The sequence below is a fragment of the Geotrypetes seraphini genome, chromosome 14, assembly GCF_902459505.1.
Source record: "Geotrypetes seraphini chromosome 14, aGeoSer1.1, whole genome shotgun sequence".
Taxonomy (NCBI): domain Eukaryota; kingdom Metazoa; phylum Chordata; class Amphibia; order Gymnophiona; family Dermophiidae; genus Geotrypetes; species Geotrypetes seraphini.
This window is the reverse complement of record NC_047097.1, coordinates 33505807-33526125: the sequence shown is the minus strand read 5'-3', so window position 1 is coordinate 33526125 and position 20319 is coordinate 33505807. Positions and strand designations below refer to the sequence as shown.

At 46.8% G+C, this 20319-nt stretch overlaps 1 protein-coding gene across 2 annotated transcripts in view; it reads right to left on the bottom strand.

The window, feature by feature from the left end:
- Nucleotides 1-7219, bottom strand: part of ADAMTSL5 (ADAMTS like 5) — a 155669-nt gene extending 148450 nt beyond the window's left edge. The window contains exon 1 of one of the 2 annotated variants that reach the window (XM_033920325.1): nucleotides 6221-7219. In XM_033920325.1, coding sequence (XP_033776216.1) covers nucleotides 6221-6234 — 14 coding nt within the window. In that variant the 5' untranslated portion in view covers nucleotides 6235-7219. The remainder of the gene's footprint in view (nucleotides 1-6220) is intronic. The other variant, XM_033920324.1, reaches the window with a different exon arrangement.
- Nucleotides 7220-20319: the final 13100 nt, after the last annotated feature.

The window sequence follows — 20319 nt, the reverse complement described above, 5'->3', positions numbered from 1 at the left end:
AATAGCACTCTGGATTCAAACTGCAACAAGTGCAATTTGTGGTAGAAAGGGGTGATGTGTTCCCATTTCTTCAAGCCAAAAATGAGACAGCCGGCCGTATTTTGGACCAACCTCAACTTCCTGGAGATTTTCTTGTAGGCGCCTAGGTATATGATGTTACAGTAATCCAGAGCACTCAGAATAGAAGATTGTACCAACAGACGAAAAGAGGCGTCATCAAAGTACTTTTTTATGGTGCGGAGTTTCCAAAGCACCGAGATACTATTCTTAAATACTAGGTCAGAGTGTTTCTCCAGTGTGAGATGCTTGTCTAAAGTGACTCCTAGTATTTTTAAGGATTGCTCAATACCATAATCCAGCCCATTCACATGTAACGTAGTTTCCTTGATTTTGTCATTCGTAGCTGCCATAAAAAATTTAGTTTTTTCTGGATTTAACTTTAATCTAAACGCTGACATCCAAAGTTCAACCTGATTTTGGAATAAATGATAGAGAATTTAGCAGCTCTGATGTAAAGCAGGTTAGCGGAATGACTATGGTGATGTCGTCCGCGTAGATAAAAAATTTGAGCTTTAGACTCTGCAAGAGGTTTCCTAGGGAGGCAAGATAGATGTTAAACAGGGTGGGGGACAAGGAGGAGCCCTGTGGGACCCCACAGGGGTTGACCCAACCGTAGGAAATAGTATCGTCCTTAAACACCTTATAGGATCTATTTTCTAGAAACCCATGGAACCAATTGAGAGCATGACCTGAGATTACAATGGCTGTCAAACAGTCCAGCAGAGTAGAATGGTCAACCAAGTCAAATGCACTACTCAGATCAAGTTGCAATATCAGAGCACTTGATCCTTGGCTGAAAAGTAGGTGAAGGTAATCAAACAGAGAAGTTATGATTGTTTCGGTACTATGACCTGACCGGAAGCAGGATTGGTTGTCATGTAAGATGTTGTGTTTCTCCAAGTATGTAGTGAGTTCGTTATTTACCACCCCTTCTGCTATTTTGGTTACCAGAGGGATATTGGCGATAGGTCTAAAGTTAGATGCAATGTTAGATGGTTCTTTTGCATTTTTTTAAATTGGTGTAATCATAATGTGACCTTGTTCCACTGGGAACTTCCCTGAGGATAGTAGAAAGTTTACCCAAGTCAACAGCTTGATCTTAAAATTGATTGGGGCAGATTTCATGACATTTGGAGGACAGGTATCCAATCTGCAGTGGGAATTAACATACTTATTGTAGTATTTACTAAAAGTTTGCCAGTCAATGGTTGAGAATTCAGGTCAGCTCTGGAATCGTCAGAATCTTGCAAAATGGGGTAACACCAGTGGGGCTTGGCCGGGGGGGTTAGCAAAGATCTTAATTTTTGTATTTTGGAATTTAAAAAATCAGCCATGCTGTTTGCAGTTAGCGTAGGTTCTTCGGGAGTGTCAGTAAATGTTTCTATATTGTATAAATCATTTACCAGTTTAAAAAGGCTGCTGCTATTGATTGAAACGTTACCAGTTTTTTGGGCATATAAGTTTTTGCGGTTTTCTTTGGAAAGATTTTTGTAGTTTTTTAATTTTAATCTCCAGGAAACTCTATGCTCTTGTGTTCCTGATTTTAACCATAGTCTTTTCGATTTTCTTAAGTTTCTCTTTATCATCAGCAGCTCTGTATCAAACCATCCCTCTAGGTTTCTGAGTCTCTTTCTACGGGTTTTAATGGGAGCCATTTCATTTAGAATGTTAGTGCTATCATTAATCCAGGAGTTCATAAATTGTTCAGTTTCTTCATTTTGTTCTGATACGATCTCATAATGAGACCAGAATTCTACAAGATTTATCTTACCTCTGCTAGTATGAAATTTTTTATTTCTTGGAATTAATGTTTGTTGGTTTAGTTGTCTTTAATTGGCATTCAAGTTCGAAATTGCAGAGTCTGTGATCAGACCATAGTGAATCGGTCCAGTATTCTTGTTTCCAGTAAATTTTGGGACTAGGCAGTTCTCTAGTAGAGAAAGTAACTAAATCTAACCGATGGCCTCTTTGGTGGGTTTTAACTGGAGGAGGTTTGAAGTAACCTAATGAAGAGATGAGTGACCAAAATTCCGTAGTTTCTGATTGGTCTGATTTCTCAAAGTGAATATTAATATCTCCACATAATAAGTTGTAAGGGCTTAATAAAAAATTAGTAAAAATTCAGAAAAGTCCTCCTTGGCTAAATTCCATTTTTTTGGTGGAACGTAAAACAGTATTGTTGTTAAAGCTGCCGCTAGGGATTTGGATGATAATGAGAGTGAAAGAATTTCTAGGTTGGAAATAGATTTTGAATTTAGGATAGAGCAGTTTAAGTGGTCTCTAAAAATTAAAGCTAGACCTCCCCCCTTCCCCAAGCTCTAGCTACTGATAGAATCTTGAAGCCTGGGGGAAGGCAGTCTTGGATAATAATATCATTATCAGATAGCAGCCATGTTTCTGTAAATAGAACAAAGTCAGGGTTAATTTCTTTCAGCCAGTCCTTAATCAGTATGGACTTGTTCCTCATGGATCTTATATTTAAGTAAAAACCATGTAGGTTCTGGTAGCTGGCAGGGTCAATTGGAAAAAAATGGGAATAGGCTAGTTTTTTTAATGATCATTGTTTCTTTATGTATGGCTTGGTACGTAGTGGTGGTAAAATTGGTATTGTAAATGGGCCTGCCTTGGTGTAATCATATAATACACGGTGTGAGATTGTTGAGGTTTTAGTCTTTACTGCACGAAATGTGGAGTAAAGGACTGGGATTGGGGCGGGGTTAAGTGAGTTGATTACACAGATTCTGAAGCTAATCAAGTAGAATAAAAATAGCAATAAGCACAGTCGAGAATTTGGGCAGGCCATGATGCAGTTCTTTCGGTAAGAAGATTAAATTATTGACTAAAGTTATCAAATAACTTAACTGAATTGGTCTGTGATTATCTATAGTAGTTGTTTGGAAGTATTGCTTAGATAACTAACCATCGGAAGTATCATTTCATTTGTGAATTTATAAATAGCGGCAACTTAAACCAACAAACCGGTCTAGTCATGAAGTAAGGACATAACAGTCTAATAAAGAAGGAAAAAGGTCTGTGTGGCCCAGTCCAGATAATAAAGACATCCACAGGAAACCAGTATCCAGACTTCTAGTCCTGCCTTTAGATCTTCTGTTGCTTCACGATGGCGCTTCATGAAGGCGCGTACTAAGGCGCATGTGCCTTTGCTGTGCGCCTTAGCTGGCGCACCGAACGGCAGCGTGCCATTAGCTGCTGCAGAGTTTAAGAGTTCCCGGCAGCTTCAGGGGGGCGGAGCGCGCTCACACACTCGGCTCAGCAGGAAAGCAGGCTGCCTTGGAGCCTGCAGGTTGTTGGTCTCGATGCGGGTCGCTGGTATCGGTGGGAGCGGGCAGGGCAGCAGAAACTGGCGATCGGCTCCAGCTGCTGCAGAGTTTAAGAGTTCCCGGCAGCTTCAGGGGGGCAAAGCGCGCTCACATGCTGGGCTCAGCAGGAAAGCAGGCTGCCCTGGAGCCTGCAGGTCGTTGGTCTTGGTGCGGGTCGCTGGTATCGGTGGGCGCAGGCAGGGCAGCAGAAACTGGCGATCGGCTCCAGCTGCTGCAGAGTTTAAGAGTTCCCGGCAGCTTCAGGGGGGCGGAGCGCGCTCACACGCTCGGCTCAGCAGGAAAGCAGGCTGCCTTGGAGCCTGCAGGTCGTTGGTCTTGGTGCAGGTCGCTGGTATCGGTGGGCGCAGGCAGGGCAGCAGAAACTGGCGATCGGCTCCAGCTGCTGCAGAGTTTAAGAGTTCCCGGCAGCTTCAAGGGGGCGGAGCGCGCTCACACGCTCGGCTCAGCAGGAAAGCAGGCTGCCTTGGAGCCTGCAGGTCGTTGGTCTCGATGCGGATCGCTGGTATCGGTGGGAGCGGGCAGGGCAGCAGAAACTGGCGATCGGCTCCAGCTGCTGCAGAGTTTAAGAGTTCCCGGCAGCTCCAGGGGGGCGGAGCGCGCTCACATGCTCGGCTCAGCAGGAAAGCAGGCTGCCTTGGAGCCTGCAGGTTGTTGGTCTCGGTGCAGGTCGCCCTTGTCTATCTGCCTGTTTACTCCCTCGAAGAAGTGCAGTAAATGTGTCAAACAAGATTTGTCTTTGCTGAAATCGTGCTGGCTGGTCCTCAAGGTGTCCGTCAAGGTGATCAATGATGCTGTCCTTTATCAGTGCCTCTACCATCTTTCACGGTACCGAGGTCAGACTCACCAGTCTGTAGTTTCCCGGGTCTCCCCTCGAACCTTTTTTTGAAGATTGGTGTAACATTTGCCACCTTCCAGTCCTCCGGAATCTTTCCCGATTTGATTGACAGATTGGCTATTAGTTGAAGCAGTTCAGCTATAGTCCCTTTCAGTTCCTTGATGACCCTCGGATGGATACCATCCGGTCCCGGAGATTTATCGCTCTTAAGCCTATCAATCTGCCTGCATTCTTCTTCTAGACTGACTGTCAACCCTGTAAGTTTCCCGTTTTCGCTTCCAGCATATAGCCTGATGGGTTCCGGTATGCTGTGTATATTCTCTTCGGTAAATACAGATGAAAAAAATGCCAAAAGGTCTCCCTCTGGGAACTAGGTAACTTAGCAACTCTGAAGTTCTTTCAAAAGATGAGGCAGTACCAGCGAGAGGGTAGCGACAGAAATGGATAAATAGTAACATGATACTGGTAAGCACCATTACTCTGTGCTAATAAGCAGTTTAGATTGAATAATACTGACTAAACACATTAGGTTGCTTTTAAATCCTAACCCCCCACTCCCTTGCAAGTACCCATGTCTGAGGAACTCCCTAACCCCCTATCTCTGCTGTTGTCTGTTGATTAGATTGTAAGCTCTACAGAGAAGGGGCTGTTTTGGAATGGTCTAGTGGTTGAGCTGCTGCCTCCGCACCCAGAGGGTATAGGATTGAATCCCAGCACTGCTCCTTCTGACCCTGAGCAACTCACTTAATCCTCTATTGCCCCAGGAAAATATAATTTTAACACATATATAACTAATAAAACCAATGTTTAGCAGTCTCTCTAGAGTAGCTAATGTAACATTTTATACTTGAGCTTAATACAGGCATGTTGTAGAGAATGTGGCAGTGGTTAAAGCTACAGCCTCAGCACCCTGAGGTTGTGGATTCAAACCCACACTTTTCCTTATGACCCTGGGCAAGTCACTTAATCCTCCCCACTGCCAGATAGATTGTGAGCTCAAGGGAAAAGACAGGGAAAAATGTTTTGAGTACCTGAATAAACTGGGAGAATGGTATAAAAAATTGAATAAATAAATGTGTAAAAATATATGTAAACTATTTTGAATGCCTAACCACAAAAAGGCAGTATAGAAGTCCCTTTGCCTAATGTACAGTGTTGCATATGTCTAGCAGCACTATAGAAATGATTAGTATTAGTCATGACAGAAGCACAAACACATCCCTTAGGACAAGGGACCTGTTAGTTAAAAAGCAGGAGGTATGGATCACGCCATTAAAAATGTATGATACGCCTGGCATCCATTGCACTGTACTCCATTCCATTCATTTATTTGTTATTCCATGCCTTGCAAAAAGATATGGGGCAATTTACCATTTACTTACTATTGTATTTCTACGAAAATAAGATCTACCCCCAAAATAAGCCCTAGTTGAAGCACTGGATTTGCAGGTAGCAGTGCTCCCCCCCCGTCCACTCTCCCATTTCTCACTCCCCATACCTTACGCGAGGTAGACATACTATTATCTTCTTCCAAACGGCAGCATCGTGGTAGCAATCTAAACAGACTGCTTCAGGCCTTTTACCGCCGGGGCATTCCTCTGCCGCATCACTGATGATGTCATCAGCAATGTGGCACACGCAATGCCCCGGCAGTAGAAGGCCCAAAGCAGCCTGTTTAGATTGCTGCCGCGACGCTGCAGTTTGGAAGAAGGTAATGGTATTGGCATGGGAAGGGAGATCTGGAAGGGTGGGCGGGGATTCGGCTGTGCGGCGGGGATAGAAAGATGTTGTGGGTTTGTGATTGGCATTGTTTTCCCAAAAATTAATATAAGACAGTGTCTTATTTTAGTGGAAACATAGTATAATCTTGATTTCTCCTCATTAGTAGTGGGTAGTGGGTGTCTCCTGGGAGGAGGAATGGGACACTCTTACCTAAGAAATGTCAATAACATGGAAATATATTTGTATTCAGTGATCAACCTACCTGTAACTAAGCATCCTCCTCTTTTTGGTGCAAGAGCTCCACTACATGAAGCAAAACCAGCTGCTCCTTGTTCCTGAGAGCTAAATCGTTGGCATTTGTATAGGTACCTTAAAGAAATAGTTGCAGTCCACAGAAGAAAGTCTGGAGGGGGAAGTGGAGTTGCTTTTAAGATCCGCTGTCAAACAGTCCACATTGCACCCAATTAATCCAGCCATGGCACCGGGTGACTTTCACAGAACAGAGCCAGGAGCCCCTTGGACGCTGACAGCTCTCTTCTTTTGATCAAATCTTTCTGGGGTTGTTTTGCAAATTGCGATGATTTATTTCCTAACATGTTGCCACCACATCACAGATGCAGGAAACGAGTCGAGACAAAGCCTAAAATCCAAAACTGCGACTCCCCTTTTCCTCAGGTCTTGCTGGGATGCTGAAGATGGGGCTTGAAATGCAGTCTAGTTCCCTTGCAAGCTCTTTCCTAAGGAGGCATCTCCCGTGCAGCCGCCTCTCGCACGCAGCCTTTGCCCTCCTGTCAGACTTGGTTTTCGGTTATGGAATTCCCTTTACCTGTTCTGGTAGGTCAAATTTGGTTAGGCTAGGTCGCTTTCCTTCTCTGCGCTGTGGACTAACTTTCTCTGGATGCTCCCTCCCTCCTTTTCAGCGGCTCCTCTGAGTTTCTGAGTCTGGACACACCTGACCCACCCTTAGCAGCTGGACGCTCCTCCTCCACTTTGCAAAGAGCAAGAAGTCTCCTTGCCCAGACGTTTACCAGAAACGCACACGGGAGCCTGAGCGTTTGCGCTTCAAGTTAGACGCCTAGTCTGCCACCCGCACCTAGGCTTCCTGGAACTCTTTACTTTTCCGTTTAGAGCCCCACCAAACTTGTCTGTTCAGACCGAACTCAGCGTCTGACAGTGCAACAGGAGCTGCGCCTCAGCGTCCGAGGTCCCGCCATGACTAGTCTGTCGGCTCTGCTCCGCAAGAAGGACGTGACGTCGGAGGGGTGTGGTGCTGATGGAATCGGATTGGAGGGAAAGAAAGGGGGCAGATGCTGATGGAAAAGGGAGGGGAGGGAAAGAGAAAGGGCAGACTTTAGATGATAGAGGGGGGAGCCTATGCTGGATGGAAGTGGGGACAAGGGAGCAGATGCAGGAAGGAAATGGACAGACAGAGAAGAAGGTACTGGATGGAAGGGCAGATAATGGTGGAAATAGGTAGTAACAGATGCAGAAAATAAATTGAAAAGGAAAATGAGGGAAAAAAGGGGAGAGGGAAGGGAAGGAGAGGAGAGAGATGCCAGACTAGAAAGAATTTCATCTAGTAGGAAAGTGCAAAATAGTACAATGTTAAAAACTATGTTTAGTGCAAAAAGTGCAATAAGAATACATTTTGAATTAAATTATTTTTCACTTCTATAATAAGAATTGTCTTATTGCACTTTTTGCACTAAACATAGTTTTTAACATTGTATTATTTTGCACTTTCCTACTAGATGAAATTCTTTCTAGTCTGCTATCAAAATCAAAACCATAACAAATCATGTTAAAGAGCAACAGCGTCTTAGTATTTGACGCATTGCCACCCTCGGAGTGTTTGACGCATTGACACATACCGGGAGTGTTTAAATCCAGCGTGAACGTGTGAGAAGCCATCTTAGGAAGCAGGAGACGCGTTCGGCATCCCGTTTCTGAAGGTATGTCTTGTGGACTTTATTTGAGATATGAGGATAATGATTGGAACATTAAGAAACAATTTTAACGTTTTTATATTTTTGTTTTTGTTCTAGTCTGATCGATTGTGTCACACCCTGAGGCAGCAGATTTGTGAAACGCTGGCCACCGTCGGTGTACCGATCAGCTGAAGATAAGTTGATATCATTTTCATCTATCCTATTTTATGTCCTCAACAACACAGCACAGTCTTTTTCAATTTTAACTCTAATGAAGGTTTTTTGCCAATAAGGTGATTATCCCAGGACAAGCAGGCAGGTATTCTCACTAGTGGGTGATGTCATCCGACAGAGCCCCGATACAGACGTCTCACAAGCATATTTTGCTTGAACAAACTCAGAAGTTTCGAGATGCCCGCACCGCACATGCGCCAGTGCCTTCCCGCCCGATGCTCCGGGCGTGTCTCCTCAGTTCTTTTCTTTCCGCGGAGCTGAGAAGTTTTACTTCAATTCTGCGCTGACTGAATTCCCGTTTTTTGCCTTCTAATTGCCGCAATTTTGGGTTTATTTTACTCTTTATCGTGTATCTTCTTTGTTTTATTCTTTTAAAAAAATAAAAAATTTCCTTCCGGCGAGTCGGCTGGGTCGGCCACGTGGCTCAGGCCCCGCTCCTTCGATCTCGCAGCGGAGCTTTTTCGGCCTATGTCCCGGCCAATCACCGGTTTTAAAAAGTGTAGCAAGTGCCAGCGCGCGATTTCGCTGACGGACCCGCATCGACGCTGCCTGCAGTGTCTTGGTCCAGAACATTTCCCGAAATCGTGCCGGCCTTGTTCCACTCTTACAGCGCGGGCGTTTAAGCGGCGCTGTTTGTTGTGGGAGTCGATGTTCAAGATGGAAGCTGCTAAGGAACCTTCGGTTTCTACTTCATCGGCAGCTTCGCCTGTCCAAGCGAAGCCAGCTACTACTCCTGCTACTCCGGGTCTTCTGAAGCCGGCTTCGTTTGCTCCGGTTTCGGCCCCGAGTTCGGCGCCAGTGCCTGTCCTCGGCTCAGGTACTGCCTTCCACCATTCCACCCGTGGTCATTAAGGTGCCGAAAGCTTCCAAGCAGAAGCACTCGACCACGAAGGAGTGTGAAGACCGTGCTGGAGGACCACCTTTCGGTGCGGATCCCTCCATATCGGCTTCGCTACGGTCCCTTTTGGAAGCTCAGTTTGTAGAGCTCATGCAAACTATGGGACTCAGGTTAATTGCCTCCATCCAGGGTGACCTCCCGGTCCCGATTCCGGGGGGCGGACCGCTCCCTCCTCCCCCTCCTCGCCGGTCGATCTCGCTGCTTGGCGAGGAGGCGCGACGTAGGGCGGCTGGTCCCTCAAGGTGGGCTTCCTTCAGTGACATGCATCCTTTGGAGCCAGTCACGCCTCCACGTCAACAGGGCGGGGATTCCCCTGTAGGTAATTGAAGCCCTGGGCATCGCAAGTCTCAGGAAGAGTTCTTCCGCACTCCATACCAGGCCTGGACTGCGTCGCGTGAAGCGTCGACCATTCAGCCTCTTCGATCTACAGCTTCGAGTCCCATTCACTCGCTGGAAGCATCGGGGGACCATGCGAAGTATCGTCATTCTCGATCTCCCTCCAGACACCGTGAGGGGCATCGGTCCAGGCATTCATCACGGCACTCCTCGCGCCACTCTGAGGTTTCGCCGCAGAAGAAGCTGCCACGTCTGGGGTACTCTTCCTCTGACATGTCTCCCCCGGAGGGGCCGGAGTACGAGGAACCGTCTACCTCTTTTTCTCCCTGTCGATCCCAAGTCTCTCTGGATCCTGAGGCCTCAACTTCGTCCAGTCCCTCTCGGAGACCTGTACTGGTGGATCAGTTGTCTTTTTCTTCTTTTCTCCGACAGATGGCAGATGACTTGGATGTTACCTTGGACACTGGGTCTCGATATTCTAAAGAGTATCTCGACACCATGCACTTGCCTCACCCTCCTGCGGAGTCTCTTCGACTGCCTCTCCATAAATTGCTTGATCAGACATTTATGAGATGTTTTGAGACGCCTTATTCTATTCCTGCGGTCCCGGGCAAATTGGATGCACGATACCGCACAGTCCATCACAAGGGGTTCGAGGGCTCTCAACTCTCTCACCAATCCCTGCTGGTCGAATCCTCCCTCAAGCGATCTCATCCCTCCCAGGTGTACGCCTCCGTACCACCGGGTCGCGAGGGCATGACGATGGATAAGTTTGGGAGGAGAATCTACCAGAACTCGATGATGGCTTCCCGAGTTCTTAATTATAATTTCTACTTTGCATCTTATTTGGAGTTCTTCTTGCTTGTACTTCGAAAATTTACTCCCTACATCGATTCTCAGGCTCGATTTGAATTTGAGGAAGTGGTAGCCTCGCTTTCCCAGCTTCGTCTCCAGCTGATGCAATCCTCGTACGATGCCTTTGAGCTTTCGGCACGTGCTGCTGCCTGTTCCGTGGCCATGCGTCGATTGGCATGGCTTCGGACCATTGACATGGATCCGAACCTCCAGGACAGGCTTGCCAATGTGCCTTGTGCGGGAGCGGATCTGTTTGACGAGTCAATCGAGACGGTGACGAAGAAGCTTTCTGACCATGAAAAGTCTTTTCAATCTATCCTTCGGCCCAAGCCCAAGCCTCAACAGTCTCGGCCTTCTAGACCGCTCTTGATCTATCAGTGGCGTTACACTCCAAGGCAGGCTCCGGCTGCGAGACACCAGCGAAGAGGCAGCCTCCTCAGAAGGCTCAGCAGAAACCTCAGCCGCCTGCTGTACCCAAGGCTCCTCAGCCTTTTTGACTCCATCCCAGGGAGCATAACCGACCTCGTTCTGCATTCCCTTGTTTTTCCCATCGGGGGTCGCCTTCACCATTTTTATCATCAATGGGAGGCTATTACCACCGACCTCTGGGTCCTTTCCATCGTAAGAGAAGGATACTCTCTTCAATTCCATCGGGTCCCGCCGGACCACCCTCCAAGAGAGTATCCTTCCAACTTGACACAGACCGCCCTCCTTCTTCAGGAAGCTCAAGCTTTGCTACGGCTTCGGGCTGTCGAGCTGGTCCCGGTGGACCAGCACAACCGGGGTTTTTACTCCCGGTACTTCCTCGTCCCGAAGAAGACGGGCGACCTGCGACCCATACTGGACCTTCGGGTCCTCAACAAGTTCTTGGTCAAGGAGAGGTTTCGCATGCTAACCCTTGCTTCTCTCTACCCCCTCCTCGAGCAGAATGACTGGTTATGCTCTCTGGATCTCAAGGAGGCCTACACTCACATTCCTATTCATCCGGCCTCCCGCAAGTTCCTCAGATTTCAGGTGGGACATCTACATCTGCAGTATCGAGTGCTTACATTCGGCCTGTCCTCGTCTCCCAGAGTCTTCACGAAGTGTCTGGTGGTGGTGGCCGCTGCACTCCAGAATAGGGGTTTTCAGGTGTTCCCCTACCTCGACGACTGGCTCATCAAAGCCCCCTCAGCTCCAGAGGTCATTTCGGCAACCCTGGCTACGATTTGCTTCCTGCAGAGTTTGGGCTTCGAGATCAACTTTTCCAAGTCTCATCTACAGCCCACCCAGTCTCTCCCTTTCATCGGGGCGGTCCTGGATACCATTCGACTCCGAGCATTCCTTCCTCCTCAGCGCATGGATGCTCTTCTTCATCTCTGCCAGGCTGTGTCTTCTCGCCAGTCCATCTCAGCGAGACACATGATGGTCCTTCTGGGCCACATGGCCTCTACAGTTCATGTGACGCCTTTTGCCAGACTCCATCTCAGAATTCCTCAGTGGACCCTGGCTTCTCAATGGACTCAGGTGTCAGACCCGTTGACTCGACACATCATGGTCACTCCTGCTCTTCGGCAGTCTCTACTTTGGTGGATGACCTCTTCGAATCTATCCAGAGGTTTGCTGTTTCACACTCCTCCCCACCAGAAGGTTCTCACAACCGATTCCTCGACCTATGCCTGGGGGGCTCATCTGGATGGGCTTCGCACTCAGGGATTCTGGACCAGTGCGGTCCGACTCCATCAAATCAATCTTCTGGAGCTCAGAGCCATCTTCTATGCTCTTCAAGCTTTTCAACATCTGCTTCACGACATGGTGGTCCTCATTCGCACAGACAACCAGGTCGCCATGTATTATGTCAACAAGCAGGGGGGCACGGGATCGGCCTCCCTCTGCCAGGAAGCTCTCAGAGTCTGGAATTGGGCGGTTCGCCACAACGCCTTCCTCAAAGCTGTCTACATTCAGGGGAAGGACAATGTCTTGGCAGACAACTTGAGTCGTCTCCTCCAGCCTCACGAATGGACTCTCCATTCCAACCCCCTTCATCAGATCTTTGCACAATGGGGAACGCCTCAGATAGACCTCTTTGCGGCTCCCCACAACTTCAAACTGCCTCAGTTTTGTTCCAGGATCTACACTCCTCATCGCCTCGAGGCAGATGCCTTTCTGCTGGATTGGGGGAATCGCTTTCTCTATGCGTTTCCTCCATTTCCTCTCATTCAAAAGACTCTGGTCAAGTTGAAATCCGACCAGGCCACCATGATTCTGATAGCTCCTCGGTGGCCCAGGCAACCTTGGTTCTCCCTTCTACTTCAACTCAGCAGCAGGGAGCCGGTCCTTCTTCCAGTGTTTCCTTCATTACTTACTCAACATCAAGGATCACTGCTTCATCCCAACCTGCAGTCTCTCCACCTGACAGCTTGGTTCCTCTCAACGTAACTCCTCACCAGTTTTCACAGGCGGTGAGGGATGTCTTGGAGGCTTCCAGGAAACCTGCTACTCATCAATGCTACTCCCAGAAATGGACTAGATTTTCTTCCTGGTGTGTTTCCAATTCCAAAGAGCCTCAGCGAGCCTCCCTATCCTCTGTATTGGACTATCTTCTACACCTGTCTCAGTCTGGTCTCAAGTCTACATCTATACGAGTCCATCTGAGTGCTATTGCGGCTTTCCATCAGCCCCTACAAGGGAAACCTCTCTCTGCTCATCCTGTGGTTTCCAGATTTATGAAAGGACTTTTCCATGTCAATCCTCCTCTCAAACCTCCTCCAGTGGTTTGGGACCTCAATGTTGTCCTTTCTCAGCTTATGAAACCTCCTTTTGAGCCTCTCAACAAGGCTCCACTTAAGTTTCTCACCTGGAAAGTGGTTTTACTGGTGGCCCTCACATCTGCTCGCAGGGTCAGTGAGCTTCAGGCCTTAGTGGCGGATCCACCTTTCACAGTATTCCATCATGACAAGGTGGTCCTTCGCATTCATCCGAAATTCCTTCCTAAAGTGGTCTCTGAATTTCATTTCAACCAATCCATAGTGCTTCCTGTGTTTTTTCCAAAGCCTCATTCTCATCCTGGAGAATCAGCTCTTCACACTCTGGACTGTAAACATGCTTTGGCTTTCTACCTGGATCACACCAAACCACACAGAACTGCTCCTCAACTTTTCGTCTCTTTTGATCAGAACAAGTTGGGACGACCTGTATCGAAGCGCACCATCTCCAACTGGATGGCGGCTTGTATCTCTTTCTGCTATGCCCAGGCTGGATTACCCCTTCCCTGTAAGGTCACAGCCCATAAGGTCAGAGCAATGGTGGCCTCTGTAGCCTTCCTCAGATCGACACCGATTGAGGAGATTTGTAAGGCTGCCACTTGGTCCTCGGTTCATACATTCACCTCTCATTATTGTCTGGATACTTTCTCCAGAAGGGATGGACAGTTTGGCCAAACAGTGTTACAAAATTTATTCTCCTAAGTTGCCAACTCTCCCACCATCCCATTGAGGTTAGCTTGGAGGTCACCCACTAGTGAGAATACCTGCCTGCTTGTCCTGGGATAAAGCAATGTTACTTACCGTAACAGTTGTTATCCAGGGACAGCAGGCAGCTATTCTCACGTCCCACCCACCTCCCCTGGGTTGGCTTCTCTGCTAGCTACCTGAACTGAGGAGACACGCCCGGAGCATCGGGCGGGAAGGCACTGGCGCATGCGCGGTGCGGGCATCTCGAAACTTCTGAGTTTCTTCAAGCAAAATATTCTTGTGAGACGTCCGTATCGGGGCTCTGTCGGATGACATCACCCACTAGTGAGAATAGCTGCCTGCTGTCCCTGGATAACAACTGTTACGGTAAGTAATATTGCTTTGCTCAACCACCTTAAGTAACACCACTTTTTAGTGGAGGTGGGAGGGCCCTTGTCTGAGGCCTTTTCCTTCAGTTTGGATTTATTGCAGAGCCTGTGCTGTTTTGCTATCATTGAACTTGACATTTATACATCAATCAGAGTGAAAGTGTTACTGCATATTATATTGTTTTTTCATTATATCTGAATTATTTGGACATATACTAGGTACGCCACTGGGCTGAGCCTCATGTTGTGTGTTTTATGGGCAGCCCAACTATTAGGCGAGACTGGGCGGTTGCCTGGGGAAGCAAAGCACAACATTAAAATCCACTCCTATGCTGATGACATTCAGCTTCTCCTCCCGCTAGGTAAAGAAGAACTGGATGACAGACAACAAACATCAGCTGAATGCTGCCAAAACTGAACTACTATTGATTAGAAGAACACCAACTTCACCCGCCCAACACTATATAGGGACTCCACATTCTTGACAGCAAAAGACCAACTGCGCAGTCTTGGGGTGGTATTGGATGGCCACCTGTCCCTCTCAGCCCACATATCTCAGGTGGTCTCCACTTCCTTCTACTATCTGCGCCAGCTAAAAAGGATCAAACCATATATCACTAAGCCTAACCTAGCCCAACTCCTCTAGGCCTATGTACTCTCCAGAATGGATTACTACAACTGTAACTTCAATGGAATCACCGCCAAAGAACTCAAGTGCCTCCAGTGAGTGTAGAACTCTGCAATCCACCTCCTACAAGACCTCAACTACCATGACCCCATCTCCCCAGCCCTCCATGAGGAACACTGGCTGCCGATTAACAAGCGCTGTGTATTCAAAGCCCTTGTAATGACCTGAAAGAGATTCCACCTCACCACCCCAGCCTACATCATATCCAAACTACCACAGTACACTCCTGCCTGCTCACTCCGCTCTGAAACTGAGAAACGTCTGCACATCCCTGTAGGAAGATCCTGCCTAATGGAAACGGCTCATAAACACTCATACAGCCACTTTATCCCCCTTCTCTGGAATCAGTTGCCCACCCAGATAAGATCTCAAGTCTTGCTGATGACCTTCCGGAAAACGCCGAAGACCCATCTCTTCACCTGAACAGTGCCAATGATCAGCCTACTCCCTGCTCTCCTCCTCCTTCCCGCCTCCGACTCCCTGCCTTCTCATTCTCCCCCTCCCCTCCTCTTTCTCCTTTTTTCACTCTCCTGTCTCTTCAAGGAATGCCTTTGTCCTGTAATTTTTTTATGAATGTCAATTGTAACCCGTTCTGAACCCCCTGGAAAACAGAATAGAAATCGAATTATATAAATAATAAATAAATACTGACAACTACACAAACTCAAAGAGCCATCAACACATACTTTTAACCTGCATTTTTATAGGATGCAGTGTGATGATCAGCATTTTTGAGTTTATCAGAATCTTGGAGGGGGCTGCAGGCTTGGAGTCTGAAAGTAAATGAGGGACTGTAAGGCTGAAGGTGCCCCTAGGGCGCCCACCATCCTGTGCCAACTTTTATATTTGCATCCTCCCATCCAATCTATATCTCTCCACTCTTTCCCCTCCTCCTGCCAGCAATCCAGTATCTCTCCCTCTTAAGTTCCCAGTTTGGCATCCCTCCTCTCTTCCCTTCTCTTTTCTTGTGGATACTGAACTCTAGGCAGAGGGCTAGAGGGAAGGAAGGAGGGAGCCAGTCCTGCTTTTGCACTGACTCTGCTTTTCTTTAGAACAAATTGGGGATCATAATTTCATATTCTCATCCCATCTACAATTATGCAGAGATGCAGCAAAGAAATTATTGGGTCAATGTATCAAAGAGGAATTTTTCCCTTAGAAAATGAATTTAAAGTACATAAGAACATAATAGCCTTACTGGATAAGGCTAATGGTCCATCTAGCCCAGTATCCATCTTCATAGTAGCTGATCCAGATCACAAGTAACTGGCAAAAACCCAAATCATAGCAACATTCAATGCTACTGATCCAGGGTGAGCAGTGGCTTCCCCCATGTCTGTCTCAGTAGCATTCTATGGACTTTTCCTCTGGGAACTTGTCCAAAACTTTTTTTAAACCAGCTACGTTAACCGCTCTTATCCTCTGGTAATGTGTTGCAGAGCTTAACTATTCTCTGAGTGAAAAAATATTTCCTCCTCTTGGTTTTAAAAGAATCTCCCTGTAACTTCATTGAGAACATAAGAATTGCCGCTGATGGGTCAGACCAGTGGCCCATCCTGCCCAGCAGTCTGCTCACGCAGCGGCCCCCAGGTCAATCACCAGTGCTCTAAATAAGTCCAGCCTCACCTGCGTACGTCCCAGTTTAGCAGGAACTTGTCCAGCTTAGTCTTGAAACCCTGGAGGGTGTTTTCCCCTACAACAGACTCCGGAAGAGCGTTCCAGCTCTCTACCACTCTTTAGGTGAAGAAGAACTTCCTTACATTTGTATGGAATCTATCCCCTTTTAACTTTAGAGAGTGCCCTCTCGTTCTCCCTACCTTGGAGAGTGTGAACAATCTGTCTTTATCTACTAAATCTATTCCCTTCGTATTTTGAATGTTTCGATCATGTCTCCTCTCAGGCTCCTCTTTTCAAGGGAAAAGAGGCCCAGTTTCTCCAATCTCTCACTGTGCGGCAACTCCTCCAGCTACTTAACCATTTTAGTCGCTCTTCTCTGGACCCTTTTGAGCAGTACCGTGTCCTCCTTCATGTACGGCGACCAGTGCTGGACGCAGTACTCCAGGTGAGGGTGCACCATGGCCCGGTACAGCAGCATGATAACCTTCTCCGATCTGTTTGTGATCCCCTTCTTTATCATTCCTAGCATTCTGTTCACCCTTTTTGCCGCCGCAGCCCATTGTGCAGACGACTTCATCGACTTGTCGATCAGAACTCCCAAGTCTCTTTCCTGGGAGGTCTCTCCAAGTACTGCCCCGGACATCCTGTATTCGTGCATGAGATTTTTGTTACCGACATGCATCACTTTGCACTTATCCACGTTGAACCTCATTTGCCATGTCGATGCCCATTTCTCGAGCGTAATTATGTCACTTTGTAGATCTTTGCAATCCCCCTATGTCAGTCTTCACTATCTGAATAACTTTGTATCGTCCGCAAATTTAAGCACCTCACTCGTCGTACCAATGTCCAGATCATTTATAAAGATGTTGAAGAGCACGGGTCCAAGCATCGAGTCCTGTGGCACCCCTCTGGTGACGCTCTTCCAGTCTGTGTATTGTCCATTTACCCCCACTCTCTGTTTCCTATGCTCCAGCCAGTTTTTAATCCACATATCCCCTAGTCTTTGTAATTTTTGGCAGAGTAAAAAATCGATCCACTTGTACCTGTTCTACAGCCCCCAAATATTGTACACTTTAATCATATCTCCCCTCAGACGTCTCTTTTCCAAGCTGAAGAGCTCTAACCTCTTTGGTCTTTTCCTCATATGAGAGGAGTTCCCTCCACTTTATCATCTTGGTCGCTCTTCAACATATCCACTTTGTTTTAAAGTTGTCCCATCAGTACAGAACTCTGCTGTGTGTCTTTCTCTATGGTTCCAAGATTTAGGGGCCCTTTTACCAAACAGCAATAAAAAAGTGGCTTTAGCATGCCCTTACAAAGGTCTTTCCCATGTGCTAAAACCATTTTTTGCCCTTAGGGTAAAATGACCAAATTTTCTACTTTTTTTGTATTAATTGTCATATTCTAATTTTGCCTTTAGCGCAAAGCAGTATAACTGCGCTCACCATGCATACTCTTTGCCCTCAGAAACACTCTCACCACAAAAGAAAAAAAAAAATAGAGAGAGGGGCATAATCAAAAGAAACGTCTAAGTCTGTTTGGGCCTAAGTCACAAGTCGCCCAAAGTCAGACACAGAAAAAGATCCATTTTCGAAAAAATGTGTCCAGCATATTTTTTTTTTTTTTTTTAATCGTCTAACTGTATGTCCAGCCGTCTGATCGCCCAGACCACTAAGTCGTCCAGCTTTATACCCCATTTTCAACCAAAAATTAGTCTAACTCAAAAACGCCTAGAAAAAGACCTTTTGGGCATGGGAGGGGCCTTACAGGGCACTGCTGTAAACTTCACAAAAAGGGTCCCACATACACATCTCACAACAGCTCCCTTATAGGTCATGGTGAGCTCCCCAATAAATCCCCAGAATCTACTAGACTCACCTATCTGCCACCCCAATAGCCCTTATGGCTGCAGGAGCCACTTATATGGCAATACAAAAGGGTTAGGGATTTTTTTATGGGGGGGCTCACAGAATTGCCACGCTATACGGCTAGAACTAACGCCAGCTCAATGCTGGCATTAGCGTCTAGCACATGCGGCAATTCTGCGCAAGCTAAGAGCGTGGTAAAATCGCTAGCGCAGCTTAGTAAAAGGAGCCCTAAATGTGTACTATTTGTATTAGTTAATTATTATTAGTTATTTTCCAATGCTCAATATGGCAGCCTTTCTTAAGGTTTGACACTTGTTCCATAATTTTTTATTAAATTTAAGAAGTATCCAATTCTAGAAGTGAATAATTAGATATTTGCCCTCTTTCAAATGGTATAGAGCAGCGTCTCTCAAACTTTTTAAACTCCGGCACACTAAAGGAGCAAATGTTTTTGTAGCATACTAAATGCAGCAAATAGTTTTCATGGCTGGAAAAATTTTCTGGGGAGAACACTGTTGCCGTTAGTTTTCAAGGTCCAATTACATCAAAAAATGATGCTTATTTGGGCAGTTGTATAATAAAAAGAATGAATAAGATAACATGAGAAGTGAAATTGTCATGAATCAGAGGGATACATACCCTATAGGTCCTAAAAGCAGGCTTGTGGATTAGATATAAACTATGAAGGCAGTGGTGTACCTAGCATATGTGACACCCAAGGCCCATCATTTTTTTACATCCCCCCATCTGTATGAAAAACATGATTTTTAGTAATAATCCACACATCACACAAGAGTGTACCTAGGAAAAGGCAGCATCTTACATACTGCAGTGAGCAGTACAACATCAATACACCCATTGTAAAACTAAACAAGCCAGACTAGTACAGATCAATCCTACACAGTCAATCCTAACTGAAAACCATGTTTTTCGAACACAGAAAACACCTTCGCCTAGTATGGAATATGTAATCACAAACTAACCCCTCTCCCTTTTACAAAACGATAATGTGGTTTTTAGCCATGGCGGTAACAGCTCAGACTCTCATAGAATTCTGAGCAATTACCACCATGGCCGGTGCTAAAAAAACCTTCTACAGTTTTGTAAAAGGGGGGATAAAATAGAAAAACGTAGACAAAGGTTAAATTGAACCACCAAGAAGCTGGACTCTGCATACAATGCAACAACACAGAAACAGAGACGCATCTCCCCTAAAGCAAAAAAATAAATAAATAGAATTTTTTTCTACATTGTTTTCTCTGGGTTTCTGCTTTCCTCATAGCCTTATCACTCTCTTCCTTTCATCCATTGTCTACCCTCTCTCTGCCCCTTCTATATGGCATGTTCTCTCCTTGTATTCCCCTTCCATCTCTCCCTTCACCCCAATTATTCTGGCATTCATCTTCTTCCCTTCCCTCCTCCAATGGTCTGGCATCTTTCTCTTCTTCTTCCCTTCCCTCTCTCACACTCCCATGGTCTGGCATTTCACTCTCTCCTCTCCCTTCCCCCCACTTCCATCAACATCTGCCCCCTTTCTTTCCCTCCAACCCAATTCCATCCAGTATCCTTCCCCCTTATGTCTCTCTCTCCTTTCCCTGCACCCAATTCCATCAGCATCTGCCCCCTTTCTCTCCCTCCACCACCATTCCATACCTCCCTGACCCCCTTTTTCTTCCTCTACCACCCTTCTATGCTCCTCTCTCCCTCCAAACCAGCAAGGTCCCATGATGACTGCTTCTGTTGCCTCTGCCTCTGGAAGATGTAAGTGATGTTGGAGGGGGTGGGCCGGCAGACGCAGGGAGTTGTGGCAAGGTTTCGCAATGACTGCAGCTGCCAGTCCACCCCTTCCGACGCCACTTACATCTTCCGGAGGCAGAGGCGGCAAATGCAGTCATCGCAGGACCTTCCTGCACTTCAGTGTGGCTGCCGACTCTGCTTCGGAATAAGTACGGCAGCCGCACTGAGGTGCAGGTGCCATTTAGAGCAGCTAGGAAGGTTCTGGATCCAGCCGGCTGTGTACCCCCCTAAGGCTGGCACCCAGGGCGGTCTGCCACTATATGAGGGGACAAAGAATGGATAACTTGACCGATTTAGACATGTCATACAATTATAAC